The 15,428-nt window shown below is 41.3% G+C and overlaps 1 protein-coding gene across 3 annotated transcripts in view; it reads right to left on the reverse strand.

Moving 5' to 3' along the window:
- Positions 1-15,104: 15,104 nt before the first annotated feature.
- The window catches only part of LOC126416281 (serine/threonine-protein phosphatase 2A regulatory subunit B'' subunit gamma-like), a 53,828-nt gene continuing 53,504 nt past the window's right edge, over positions 15,105-15,428 (reverse strand). For all 3 annotated transcript variants that reach the window (XM_050083927.1, XM_050083928.1, XM_050083926.1), the window contains one exon: positions 15,105-15,256. In XM_050083927.1, coding sequence (XP_049939884.1) covers positions 15,145-15,256 — 112 coding nt within the window. In that variant the 3' untranslated portion in view covers positions 15,105-15,144. The remainder of the gene's footprint in view (positions 15,257-15,428) is intronic.

The raw sequence follows: 15,428 nt of genomic DNA on the forward strand, positions 1-15,428 counted from the left end.
ACAGTGTAAATGAATTACCTGTCTTAGACTGTGGATTGAAACCTGTAGCCTACTTATTTTTTAAAAATTCAGACTAATTTAATGATGTTTTCAACTTTGTAATTATGTGTTACGTGTAATCAAATGACAAATCCTATACCACATGTGTGATCTATTGGATGCTAAATAAATAAATAAATAAAATACTTAGGAAAAATTTGTTAAATACCTGTAATACATTTTGTGTATATCTGTAACACGTTTTGTGTATAAGGCATAGGTCATGATCTAAAATTGTTTATCATGAGCACGTACTTTTGTTTTTTGGGTAATAAGTTCTTGCACACTACTTATATACTATGTGTATGTAATTTGTTTGCTGTTTGTATATGTTTGTCAATTTATTATGTGTATGTGTTGTTATGTGTTACGTGTAATCAAATGACAAATCCTATACCACATGTGTGATCTATTGGATGCTAAATAAATAAATAAATAAAATAAATTATAATTGTACCTCTTGTTTTCCACAATCATTCAATACGATAAAATTGATAAAAATGCTTTAATTTATTGAAATATTAATTGACTGTATCTCTCTGGTTATGAAACATAGTATAACAATAGTATATGCATATGTTTGCATGTGAATAATCAATAAGTAACTGGAGTCAGTTTGTCTGTTATGGAGTAGCAAGATGGGAATGAGCATAAGGTGCTGGACTGTAAATTCGTATTGTAAATGATTTTATTAACTTGTGAACAAGTACTCTGATTGTTGTGCAGTGGAGGATTTGACATTCATTAAAAACTTATGCGAAGAAAGTAACCTGCTTCATTATTGTATTTCAATTTACACATTTCCAAGCAACAACTCAAATGTCTTGTAACAAGCACAATCAACCATCTAGATGAACAGTAGGACAAGAATTTCAACATCAATGAGCACAAAGTTAAGTATAAATAATAAACTTTAACTGTTCTACATTCACTTGCTCGTACTAACTTGTATTTATCATGCAAATGAATGCACAGTTAGAAGGTCACAAAGTTTGCTTATTTCTTTAGTACTTTAATTATTGAAGTGAACAGAGCTAAGAGTGGGTTGGACTTGGCAGTCACTGTAACTGATTATAATTGAGCAGACACTTGATAGTCCAAGTACTCCATGAATAGTGACTGCTATGGTGGAAGGCAGGCTTCAGAGTACTGTGCTGGACTAACTGCAGGCACTGAAGTATATTGTTGGTGCCGAACTTTGCGTTGCTTATGTGGAACTGACTGAGTGACCACTGCATGTCGTGTTTTGAGCCTGCTTGTGGAAGAATCCCACGTCCACCCATGCCTGCTGAGTTCCTCACCGGCTAACAGAAGACCATAAAGAGCAGTGAAGGGCCATCTGTCCAGAACTGCTTGCATATTACAAGGCTGATCGTGACAATTTTTTGTCAAACATCACCACATGTGACGGAACAAGGGTTCATCACTTCGAACCGGAAACAAAATGGTAGTCCATGGAGTAGTGCCACGCCAATCTCCCCTAAAGTAAAACTCCTAAGCTGCACCTTCAGGTGATGAAGTCACGGTGACCGTCTTCTGGGACTCTGAACAAATTATTCTGTTTGATGTCCTCCCTTATGGTGCAATGATCTACTCTGAAGTGTATTGTGCTGTCCTCAGGAAACTTGAGAAACTACTTCATTGCATTTGTTACCACAAAAATTCAAATAATCTTCTGCTTTGCCATGCCAATGCCAGGCCTCACACAAGGCTGCACACCCGAGAAGAGCTCACAAAACTTCATCAGAATGTTCTTCTTCATCCACCCAACATCTGGGATCTTGCACCATCTGATTTCCATCTGTTTGTTCCAATGAAGGATGTACTCCACAGGAAGTAGTAGTGAATGATGGGGAGGTTATTGATCCAGGAAGACATTGGCTCTGACATCAATCAGTAGAGTGGTACCAAGGGCGCATACATGCCTTTCTAGTAAGGTGGCAGAAGGCTGTCACACTGAACGGAGATTATGTTGAAAAATAGGGTTTTGTAGCCACAAGAGTGGAGAATAATATGGTGTATTGCACTCGTGAGCAAAACCAACCTGCTTTCAGGAAAGAAGTATGTTGCGTACTTCCTGAATGCCCCTCGTATTTTGTCTGCAGTTCTGTGATGGTGCTATTTAGTGCGCTAGTAATTAATGCCTCATTATCTGCAGAAGTTAAGACAATTTCTGGATGACTTTATTTGAGTTTCTTGCTAGTTGAACACCCTCAGTATTGATGGATTTTCTCAATTTTGTCACTACCTTCTCTAATGTGCAGTTGAAAAGCAGGGGTGACAAACCATCTCCTTTCATACTCCTGACTTTATTTCAAAAGTTTGGACAGTTCCCCCTGAACTGTATCCCTTTCCCTAAACCTCTACAGTCCTTTTCCTTCACCCCTCTTTCTTCCCCTTCAACTCTTCTGCCACAAGGAGTCACTGGCTCTGAAAGCTTGTAAAAGTTAAATCCTTTGCTAAAAATACACTTTTTCTTGTGTGAGAATATAATGTTTCCCTTGCAGAAATTCACTTTTCTTAGTTGAAAGTATATTTTTCCACATTAAGTGACAATACAGGTAATGTAACGGATGATGATAAACAGAAGGCCAAAATTCTAAACCTAGCTTTCAAAAACTCGTTTACGTAGAGGACTGCAGCACCATTCCCCTTTCAATTGATGAACAAATGCAAGGATGGCTGACATAGTGTTTAGTGTATCTGGGATTGTAAAACAGTTAAGATCCTTAGATGCCAGGAAGGCATCTTGCCCAGACAGTATCCCCATAAGATTTTATGTTGACTATGCTACAAATATAGCACCATTCTTATCCATCCTCTATCAGAGATCATTGGAATAGCAGGAAGTTCCACTAAACGGAAGGGGCTGCTCACTAAATTCCAAAATCCGATCTTCGCCGAGGATGTAGAGCGTATATTGTTACCACCAACTTTAAAATCACGCAATGATCACCATTCAAAGATAAGGGAAATTAGAGCTCATACTGTGGCGTTCAGACAGTGGTTTTTCCCTCATGCGATCCGAGTGGAACAGAGGGGGGGAAATATGACTTTGGTGTGAATAGTGGCCTCCGCCACACACTGCTTGATGGATAGTGGAGTATATATATGTAGATGTAGAAATATACTTTCCCTCGGAGCTGTAGAACATATCAATCATTTGAATGGTGGAAGTTTTATACACTGGCATAGAACTCCCCACTGCTTTAGAAAACTCAACCCAGCAAAAAAAAAAAAAAAAAAAAAAAAACATGGCAACATTTACATTGCATATTTTTGTATTATGAAAGTATAAACACAAATTCCACCAAATATACCACAGTAGCTTCCGAAGCATTGAAATCTAGAGTGTGATGCACATTTGTCAATCAATTATAGTTCACGTTACAGGACCTCGCTAGACAGTGAAGCAAATGTTCAGAGCATGTGATGTAGTCAGCCAATACCAGGAAGTTTCATATCAGCGCACACTCCGCTGCAGAGTGAAAATCTCATTCTGGAAATATCCCCCAGGCTGTGGCTAAGCCATGTCTCCGCAATATCCTTTCTTTCAGGAGTGCTAGTTCTGCAAGGTTCGCAGGAGAGCTTCTGAAAAGTTTGGAAGGTAGGAGACGAGGTACTGGCAGAAGTAAAGCTGTGAGTACCGGGCGTGAGTCGTGCTTCGGTAGCTCAGTTGGTAGAGCACTTGCCCGCGAAAGGCAAATGTCCCGAGTTCGAGTCTCGGTCGGGCACACAGTTTTAATCTGCCAGGAAGTTTCATATCAGCGCACACTCCGCTGCAGAGTGAAAATCTCATTCTGGAAATATCCCCCAGGCTGTGGCTAAGCCATGTCTCCGCAATATCCTTTCTTTCAGGAGTGCTAGTTCTGCAAGGTTCGCAGGAGAGCTTCTGAAAAGTTTGGAAGGTAGGAGACGAGGTACTGGCAGAAGTAAAGCTGTGAGTACCGGGCGTGAGTCGTGCTTCGGTAGCTCAGTTGGTAGAGCACTTGCTCGCGAAAGGCAAATGTCCCGAGTTCGAGTCTCGGTCGGGCACACAGTTTTAATCTGCCAGGAAGTTTCATATCAGCGCACACTCCGCTGCAGAGTGAAAATCTCATTCTGGAAATATCCCCCAGGCTGTGGCTAAGCCATGTCTCCGCAATATCCTTTCTTTCAGGAGTGCTAGTTCTGCAAGGTTCGCAGGAGAGCTTCTGAAAAGTTTGGAAGGTAGGAGACGAGGTACTGGCAGAAGTAAAGCTGTGAGTACCGGGCGTGAGTCGTGCTTCGGTAGCTCAGTTGGTAGAGCACTTGCCCGCGAAAGGCAAATGTCCCGAGTTCGAGTCTCGGTCGGGCACACAGTTTTAATCTGCCAGGAAGTTTCATATCAGCGCACACTCCGCTGCAGAGTGAAAATCTCATTCTGGAAATATCCCCCAGGCTGTGGCTAAGCCATGTCTCCGCAATATCCTTTCTTTCAGGAGTGCTAGTTCTGCAAGGTTCGCAGGAGAGCTTCTGAAATGTTTGGAAGGTAGGAGACGAGGTACTGGCAGAAGTAAAGCTGTGAGTACCGGGCGTGAGTCGTGCTTCGGTAGCTCAGTTGGTAGAGCACTTGCTCGCAAAAGGCAAATGTCCCGAGTTCGAGTCTCGGTCGGGCACACAGTTTTAATCTGCCAGGAAGTTTCATATCAGCGCACACTCCGCTGCAGAGTGAAAATCTCATTCTGGAAATATCCCCCAGGCTGTGGCTAAGCCATGTCTCCGCAATATCCTTTCTTTCAGGAGTGCTAGTTCTGCAAGGTTCGCAGGAGAGCTTCTGAAAAGTTTGGAAGGTAGGAGACGAGGTACTGGCAGAAGTAAAGCTATGAGTACCGGGCGTGAGTCGTGCTTCGGTAGCTCAGTTGGTAGAGCACTTGCCCGCGAAAGGCAAATGTCCCGAGTTCGAGTCCCGGTCGGGCACACAGTTTTAATCTGCCAGGAAGTTTCATTTTGTAGGTTATCTGGCAGAATATGTGTTTCGTCAAGCATTTACTTTTACAAGGAAAAGCCAATTATGTTAGAAATTGCTCAACGACTCACTTAACATTTTTTCTGAAGGATAGTTACTACTTTTTGCTGCTGTTGTTGCATAATTTGTAATCTATTAAAGAACTAAAATAAGTAAGACAAATTAACCACGAAACTTTGTCTTTGTAATGTGTGTTACCCTCTAAGATAGACCAGACACAAATGTTTCAGTAAAATTTTAAGTAATGGTCTTTTGTGCACAAAATTTTTCTAAGTTTCTGGTCCTCAGTGTTCAGTTTTAAATAAGTCTAAAGCTCCTTGATTTAAGAAAGTAATTGCATATTACCACATGTAACATAATTCACCTTGTGTAAAAGTACATCTACTTAGAAAGTAACCCTTTCCAAACCACCATTCGCAATATGTTTCAACAACCTGTTAGAAATTAAACACCTGTTGACATCATGCTCATCGAAACGAGGCCCACGAGAAAGAAACAACGAAAGCAGTTTGTTGTTAAGAAGTATTGCATAGTCTTTGACAGATTTTGCTGTTGCCAGATGCTTGTGTGTGCACTGAGTTTTGTTGTAACTGGTGCATTTCTTTGCAACTGAAGTTTCATTTTGGTGTTATTCTCTCGTCTATGTTTTATTGCTGCAATATTATTCTGCAGTAGCTGGTTAAAGTAAGATTTTTTGTTAGAGTATCAGTTCTTACTGGTCAAAACGACAAAAATTTAAGTGATCAAACAATGGAAAACCCAGGATGGAATGTAAAAGACCTTTGTTAGTCACTGTCCTCACCCATCCAGCACCTTCCGTTCCCATTCTAGCACTACACAGCCGTCATTCCACCATCACACCCACTCTTTTTATTTCTTTCCTTTTCTGCTACTTGACCCGACCCCACTCCACCCCCACTACCCATCTCTCCCCTGCCCTCAGTCTAACCTGCAGCACTTCACTGTCCGTCACCCCCCCCCCCCCATATTATCCCTCCCCCTCCTCACTCCAGCTTCATCCTTACCCCCACCAGTCGCCAGTCCCATCATGCGCTGGCGCTGCTGCTCGCAGTGTGGTTTCAATTGCCTGAGACAGCAATCACGTGGGTGAGTGTGTGCTTGCGTGCGCAAGAGAGAGATGTCTGTCTATTGTTGACGGAGGCCTTAATGGCTGAAAGCTATAATTGTGAGTGTCTTTTTGTTGTGCCTATCTGCGACTCAGCATCTCATCTATATGGTGAATAAAAAATTTAACTGAAAACTAAAACAATGAAAAACTCCCCACATTTGTCCTGGATGAAAAAATTCCCGGGTTTTTCCCAGTTATCCCAGGGTGTATACACCCTGGATACGCAGTTTGTTGTCCAAATATCTTGGACACAGAATAATGTTCTCACTAGTGTGTTTCCTTAAGTTGTTTTATAATTTCTCTGATTTGCTCTATAGTTTGTGGCTTTGAGTGTGGTTGTACTTGGATTATGTTATCACAATGAAATCGTCTTTTGGTGGATCACAGTTGTGTAGTTCTTTGAAGTATCTAAATGTGTTCTTCAGTTCTCAATGATATTATATGCAGACTTCTGTGCTTTTTGGGCTTGTAAACTGTAAACAAGGTGGTGCGTACTTCTTTAAACTATAAAAGTCTTTGTGGTTGTGTGCTTTTATGACTCAACTGATGTTAGTTGTTCTTTAATGTGTTGTACTCTGATATTTGTGAGATCTTTTGATGTAAGTTTCCTGGCTTCTATAAAATTTTCCCCACTCTTATCATTTCTATTTGTGTTTTAGATATCCCACATTTCTTGTCTCTTTATAATTAACTCACACCAATCATCATTCCACCAGGCAGTTTCCATTTCTTTTTAAGAGGAACAGTTTCTTTTCCACCTTACTAATTTTTTTTGAAGTTGTTCCCAACAAAAAAGAATTTTGAAATCATTTTCTCTATGTAGCGTCTGTATGCTAAACTTTTTGGGTTGGTATTGGTTCTTTTTTCTAAATAGTTAATGATACATAGGTAGTGGTCTGAAACTAACCAGCACTCAGCAACTTTTACATTGCGTACATTATAAAAAAAACACAATTATGGGATTTCTGAATCAGCTAGATCTTACAGTATCACCCTTGGTCAACTGAAAGAGATGATTCCACTTCCATTTGGGTAACATTTATAGCAATTCTGATCGTAAAGTATGGATGTTATGACTTTTACATAATTACACAATGCTCTGAGGTATTTACAAAATTGTATTCTTCGCAAATTTGTCTACAGTATAATAAAACTTTTCCCGAGTTGTTATGTAAAAAACTGATAGTATGAAAATTGGTGCTTCACTGTATTTAAAAAGAATTGGCACCCTTAACATGTTGACAGCTATAAGGCCACTGGTGCCACAGCAGAGCCTTAAGCCTGACCATGTGCTTGTCAGTGGGCACATCAAAGCCTGGCCTGGTGGTGTGAAATATCCATCGCTATACAGGGTGTTACAAAAAGGTACGGCCAAACTTTCAGGAAACATTCCTCACACACAAAGAAAGAAAATATGTTATGTGGATATGTGTCCAGAAACGCTTACTTTCCATGTTAGAGCTCATTTTATTACTTCTCTTCAAATCGCATTAATCATGGAATGGAAACACACAGCAACAGAACGTACCAGCGTGACTTCAAACACTTTGTTACAGGAAATGTTCAAAATGTTCTCCGTTAGTGAGGATACATGCATCCACCCTCCATCGCATGGAATCCCTGATGCGCTGATGCAGCCCTGGAGAATGGTGTATTGTATCACAGCCGTCCACAATACCTTGTACACCAACAACTTCTCTGACGCTGACATTAGGGTTATTGTCAACTGCATGAAGAATTACCTCATCCATTGCAGGTGTCCTCATCGTTCTAGGTCTTCCCCAGTCGCGAGTCAGAGGCTGGAATGTTCCGTGCTCCCTAAGACGCCGATTAATTCCTTCGAACGTCTTCCTGTCGGGACACCTTCGTTCTGGAAATCTGTCTTGATACAAACGCACCGTGCCATGGCTATTGCCCCGTGCTAATACATCAAATGGGCATCTGCCAACTCCGCATTTGTAAACATTGCACTGACTGCAAAACTACGTTCGTGATGAACACTAACCTGTTGATGCTACATACTGATGTGCTTGATGCTAGTACTGTAGAGCAATGAGTCGCATGTCAACACAAGCACTGAAGTCAACATTACCTTCCTTCAATTGGGCCAAATGGCGGTGAATCGAGGAAGTACAGTACATACTGATGAAACTAAAATGAACTCTAACATGGAAATTAAGTGTTTCCGGACACATGTCCACATAACATCTTTTCTTTATTTGTGTGTGAGGAAAGTTTCCCGAAAGTTTGGCCGTACCTTTTTGTAACATTCACCAGGAACCGCAACTGGAAATATCACTTCACTACCCAAACACAGCCCCCAAATACTAGATCCAGTGTTGAACCCCGTCTAGAACAGTTCCGATCGCCTTCTCAAAGGGATCCTCCTCCCATCCCCCAAAACCATCCCTTGCAGACATTTCAGGAATTCCTCACATCCAGTGTTGCCTCCCAGTCCTCCTTGAAGAACATCCCGACAGCCCCCAACATCACCCCAGCTGAATCCCGTGCCATTAAGGAGCTGAAAACAGACCGCTCTATTGTCATCCTCCCGGCAGATAAAGGCTCCACAACTGTGGTACTTGACCGTGTGGAGTATGTGGCAGAAGGACTGCGTCAACTCTCTGACACCTCAACCTACAAAGCTGTTACCCAAGATCCCATTCCCTCCATCCAGACTGAGCTGCAGAAAATCCTAAAAATCCAAGGTCCCTCACAAGGCCTCACAACGGCATCCATAGACTTACTCACTCCACCTGAGCCACGTACCCCTACCTTCTACCTATTACCCAATATCCACAAAGAGAACCATCCTGGCCGTCCCATTGTAGCAGGCTTCAAAGCCCCAACAGAACGTATCTCAGCTCTGGTAGACCAGCACCTCCAACCTATCACCCGCAGACTCCCATCCTACATCAAAGACACAAACCACTTCCTAGAATGCCTCAAATCCATTCCCACTCCTCTCCCACCTGAAACCTTTCTTGTCAGCATAGATGCTACATCCCTTTACACGAACATCCCACATACCCATGGTCTCTCTGCCCTTGAGCACTACCTCTCCCAACGCCCACCCGAAGATCTTCCAGAAACCTCGTTCCTTATCACACTTACCAACTTCATCCTCACCCATAATTAATTCACTTTTGAAAGCCAGACCTACAAACAAATCAGGGGAACGGCCATGGGAATCAGGATGGCTCCGTCCTATGCCAACCTCTTCATGGGCCGCATGGAGGAGGCTTTCCTGAAGACCCAACAGCTGCTTTCCCTGGCCTGGTATAGGTTTATAGATAACATCTTTGTGGTCTGGACTCATGGTGAAGAAACACTCCTTAATTTCCTCCATAACATCAACTCCTTTTCAAATCTGAATTTCACCTGGTCCTTCTCCAAAACCCAAGCCACTTTCCTGGATGTTGACCTTCACCTTGTTGAAGCTCACATCCACACCTCTGTCCATATCAAACCCACAAACAAACAACAGTACCTTCACTTTGATAGCTGCCATCCATTCCACATCAAACGCTCCCTTCCCTACAGCCTAGGTATTCGTGGCAAACGTATCTGCTTACACCAACAACCTGACCAGTGCTTTCCTCTCCCGCAATTATCCTGCAGAACTTGTCCACAAACAGATCTCCCGAGCAATACATTCCTCCCCGTCCAACAACAATGTTCCTACCCCCAGACCACACAGAAGCATCCCCCTTGTCACCCAATATTATCCTGGCCTCGAATACATCAACAAATTACTCCGCCAGGGATACGGCTTTCTCAAGTCAACCCCTGAAATGAGATCATCCCTTGACAAAATTCTCCCCACACCACCCAGAGTTGCCTTTCGTCGCCCCCCTAACCTCCGTAACATCCTTGTCAAACCCTACAATATTCCCAGACTACCTTCTCTACCCAGCGGTTCCTACCACTGTAACCGACCCCGCTGCAAAACCTGCCCCATGCATCCCCCCACAACCACCTACTCCAGCCCTGCTACTGGTAAAACATACACAATTCAAGGCAGGGCCACGTGTGAAACTACACATGTCATTTATCAGCTGACATGCCTACACTGCACAGCCTTTTACATCGGAATGACAACAACTAAACTGGCTGAGCGCATGAATAGACACAGACGAACTGTCCGCCTAGGAGATGTCCAATACCCAGTAGCGGAGCATGCCCTCCAGCATAATTCTAGGGACCTAGGAACCTGCTACACCGTATGTGCCATTTGGCTTCTCCCACGCAACACCAGTCCCTCTGAACTGCGGAGATGGGAACTTGCACTCCAACATGTCCTTCCATCCCGCCATCCCCCTGGACTGAACCTACGTTAAACAACCTCGCTCCCATTTACTCTTCAGTCTTCTCCTCTTTCCCTTTCCTCTTTAGCCATTCACGCATCTTTTCATCCTACATAGTTGTGTTTATCTTTATATTATATACCTCTTTACTTCTGTATGCATCCTCTTTGGTTTGAAGCTGGCGCAGTACTGACAGTAGTATATCTTTGGCTTCCCTCTGACAACCATGCCTCCATCCTTGCTACCCTCCCTGTTTTCCTTTCCCTGTTGCTTCATAACCTGGGTTGTGAGTAACTGAGTCCACTTTCCCTTCTTCCCTTTCTTTCCCCTCTCTCCTCCCTGATGAAGGAACATTTGTTCCGAAAGCTAGGAACGTAAATTTTCAGTTCTGTTCTGTTTTTTGTGTACCTATCGGCTGTACTGAGCTGAGGTAAGTACTGGCCAGCCCCTCTATCTCTTTGTTAGTATTTGTTTCACATCTTTATATAAGATTTTCCATTAATCATTTAGAGGATATAAAATGTAGACTGGCAATGGCAAGGAAAGCATTTCTGAAGAAGAGAAATTTGTTAACATCGAGTATATGTTTAAGTGTCAGGAAGTTCTTTCTGAAAGTTTGTATGGAGTGTAGCCATGTATGAAAGTGAAACATGGACGATAAATAGTTTGGACAAGAAGAGAATAGAAGTTTTCGAAATGTGGTGCTACAGTAGAATGCTGAAGATTAGATGGGTAGATCACGTAACTAATGAGGAAGTATTGAATAGGATTGGGGAGAAGAGAAGTTTGTGGCACAACTTGACTAGAAGAAGGGATCGGTTGGTAGGACATGTTCTGAAGCATCAAGGGATCACCAGTTTAGTATTGGAGGGCAGCGTGGAGGGTAAAAATCGTAGAGGGAGACCAAGAGATGAATACACTAAGCAGATTCAGAAGGATGTAAGTTGCAGTAGGTACTGGGAGATGAAGAAGCTTGCACAGGATAGAGTAGCATGGAGAGCTGCATCAAACCAGTCTCAGGACTGAAGGCCACAACAACAACAACAACAACAACAACATCAGTATCCACTGCAAATACTATGACAGTTAGGTGGGAGGTGAGAAAACATGGATTTCATGGCCAAGCAGCTGCTCGTAAACCACACATCATGCCGGTAAATGCCAAACGATGCCTAGCTTCGTGTACGGAGCGTAAACATTGGACGATTGAACAGTGGAAAAACATTGTGTGGAGTGACGAATCACGGTACACAATGTGGCGATCTGATGGGAGGGTGTTGGTATGGTGAATGCCTAGTGAACGTCGTCTGCCAGCATGTGTAGTGCCAGCAGTAAAATTCGGAGGCGGTGGTGTTAGGGTGTGGTCGTGTTTTTCATAAAGGGGGTTTGCGCACCTTGTTGTTTTGCATGGCACTATCACAGCACAGGCCTACATTGATGTTTTAAGCACCTTCTTGCTTCCCACTGTTGAAGAGAAATTCGGGGATGGTGACTGCATCTTTCAACACGATCGAGCACTTGTTCATAATGCACGGCCTGTGGCGGAGTGGTTACACGACAGTAACATCCCTGTAATGGACTCGCCTGCACAGATTCCTGACCTGAATCCTATAGAACACCTTTGGGATGTTTTGGTACGCCGACTTCATGCCAGGCCTCATCGACCGTCATTGATACCTCTCCTCAGTGCAACATTCCATGAAGAATGGGCTGCCATTCCCCAAGAAACCTTCCAGCACCTGACAATGTATGCCTGTGATAGTGGAAGCTGTCGTCAACGCTAAGGGTAGGCCAACAGCATACTGAATTTCAGCATAACCAATGGAGGGTGCCACAAACTTGTGAGTAATTTTCAGCCAGTTGTCCGCCTATATTTGATCACATAGTGTATGTCTTGTTATGAAAAATTGTGTGCAAATGAGCTTTCTTGGTGTAAAATCGATTTGTTATCTTTTATTACATGTGCCAGTTTAACTGAAAATAAAGAATAAATATTCAGAAATAGTGTCTTTACTGACTTGTGATGACCCTGTGGACCTATTCATCTACAAATCAGATGACACTGATGTGCTGTCTCATCAAAAAAAAGTGTGAATTTACCTTTATTCTACAAATTATTTGATCAAATTTTGAACGAGTCTCTTTTTCACCAAGTTTTGATGGACTAAAGGAGCACCAAAGAACTTTAGAAGTGTGCTACGGCATTGTTACAGGCTAATTTCAGCCTCCAGTTAAGAGTGTTTACTTATAGCAATATGACAGAGTTGTTTTTCAGCACAAATCGTATTTCATGATACCCTTGTAGTTTGTTTTCTAGAAAAGTTTTTTTGAAGAATATAGATTTTAGCACCATCTGTTTGCACAGACTTATGAATCTTTCTCTATTTGTGTTGGTTCTTTTATGTGCAGAAAATTTTCCTACTATGGCTGTGTGTTGACGTTCTTTGTCAGTTTGTATGTTAAAGTCTTCTAGCAGTATTACTGTGTTTTCCTATGTAATGAGACCTAGAAGGTTTGACAAATTTTGTCAAAAATTTTCTGTCTGCTCATTCTGAGTTCTGTTTTTCTCTTTTGTTGGTGCATGTATATTTAAAATAGTGCAAACTTACTTTGATAATTTACATGTTAGCACAGAAATCTTTCATTAACTGATTTAAACTCTATTATTTAGTTTAATGTGTTTTGTTTGCAATGAAACATGTTCCAAATTGAGGTACAGTGTTCATAATTCTTTTCTCTGGTTTTCCCTTAAATATCCCAAATCCTCCTGAATCAAAGGGATGGCCATCAGTAGATCTTGTTTCTTACAATGCATTTTTTGGTTTAAGAACGTTTATTAAAGTTTCTCTGTTTTTAAGAGTGAATTTATATTAAAGTGGGTAGGTAATTTATTTTGCTGTGGTTTATTTTTTGGGTTTCAGAATGCTCTGACTTATCCTTTGCAGTCTTTTGCAGGTCCCACGAATCCAAATGCCTAGTTTTCATTTCCTTGGAAATGGAAGACTGGTTACTTACTAGGGTAAAATCTGATGCAAAGTACATTTCCACTGTTGACTGCTAGTTCCCTGAAGACAATTCTAGTGACTGTTAGCTCAGAGGAAAATGTTTACAGCCATACCTCTGGTGAACAGATGTTGTTGCTTGTTGCAAGTCACACACACTGTGGATTTTTTTCTTTGAGTTGCTTCTTCCACTAGTTCTGCTGTTCCAAGATCCATTCTTTCTGACCTCACTACCATTGAAGTCCTCATTGTTATACTGTCTTGGATCACTCAAAGGGTACTACCACATGGGCCAGGTGAGCCCTGTTTTTAAGAGGTGGTTGCTCCTCCCCCCCCTCCTCACTTTCATAAGGCAGCCCTGGGCTTGGGATCAGCATATCAGAGTTCTGTAAGGCCACTAGTATACTAGATGTCGGGCTTGGTAGTCTGTATTAAAGGGTGTACTTGGAAATGGAGAGGTGTAAAATCAAATCCTGGTCACCCCATGAAATATTTCAACAAAAATGATAGGGCTGCTAGATAAGTAAACAATGCAGAACTGCAAAAACATGGGGTTATGGATACGACATCAAAACTAAGGCTCAGTCATCACTGAGCAGAAATCTGGGTTGCCAAGACTGAAAAAAACCTGATACGTGCGATCAAATGTGAATGTAATGCTCACTGTGTTCTTTGGTTTTAATGTCATAGTGCACTACAAGTTCTTTACAGGAGGTCAAAAGATACATAATGGAAAAAAAAAAAAGATTAGAGTTCAACGAGGCAATTAGAGACAATGCTCAAGTTTGAATTTGTTTTGTCCTCCCAAATGAGAGTCCAATGTGCTAATCACTGCACCATCTCCTTTGGTGAAGGTCAACACCATTTTCATAAATCAAATTGCACAGATTTGTGGAAAATAATTCATGGCTTTTGTACAAAAATAATGCTCATGCTGACTCTTTACTTGTTCATGATTTTTTGACCAAAAGCAATGCTCTAATGATACCACAGCCTCCATATTTGACAGATGTGGCACCAAGTAACTTTTTTTGTTGCTGAAAAGAAACCATTACAGGACTGTCATTTTACAGGCACAGGTCAGTTTAAAACCTCACTGCAGAGTGAGAAAGCTATTCCAAAGAACAAGTTCTGAAAGTGTTTTGGGGACTGGAAAAAGCAATGTCATAACTTACAATATCTAATGGGGACTATTGTGTAGGGATAACATTGATAAAGTCAAATAAAAAATATTCTTTCTAAAAACAAATATTCACTTTATTTTTCGAATGCCTACTGTACAGTAAGATGTGTAACACAGATGGAAAACAGGCAATAAGGGAGTCAAGAGACTACTATAAAGATTGTGACACAGTACTCTGTGTTGGTGTTTGCTTGTATGCATGTAATTCACCTAAAAGCGTTCTTACATTTTTGGGTCTATGACATCATAACCAACCTATGCAAGAGCTTTAAAAATATGAAATTTTAACACAATTTTCACTTGTTTCTGTGGATGAGTATTTTTAGAATTTTAAATACAATGATATTAAACAATATAGGACTCATTACTTTTAGCTTCATTTGTTAGTGTTTTTTTTTCATTTCCATATCAAAATCTCACAATAAGGCATGTATTTTTTTATAGTAAAAAGTAATAAAATAAGTTATAAAATAATTATAATGTTATCTCACAGCAAACTACACTTCTGCAGATGCCTCATTAGTATCAGTAGATATGGCTTCCCTGTTCTCATATGTCCAGAAATCATTCAAATCTATCAGGATGCTTACTACTGTATCACCTTGACCACTGCAGAAAGGAAGAAGAAAAATATCATTTACTACTTTAGAATATTATCAGCAATAAAAGATTAGCAAAGTTTGTTTATATTTCATGTAGATAATGAGTGGTAAATGAGTGAACTCAATGCAATAAGTATGTGATCAAGAGGGGAAATACAGTAATTAGAGAGCTTCAGTAG

This window comes from Schistocerca serialis, chromosome 8 (genome assembly GCF_023864345.2).
Source record: "Schistocerca serialis cubense isolate TAMUIC-IGC-003099 chromosome 8, iqSchSeri2.2, whole genome shotgun sequence".
Taxonomy (NCBI): domain Eukaryota; kingdom Metazoa; phylum Arthropoda; class Insecta; order Orthoptera; family Acrididae; genus Schistocerca; species Schistocerca serialis.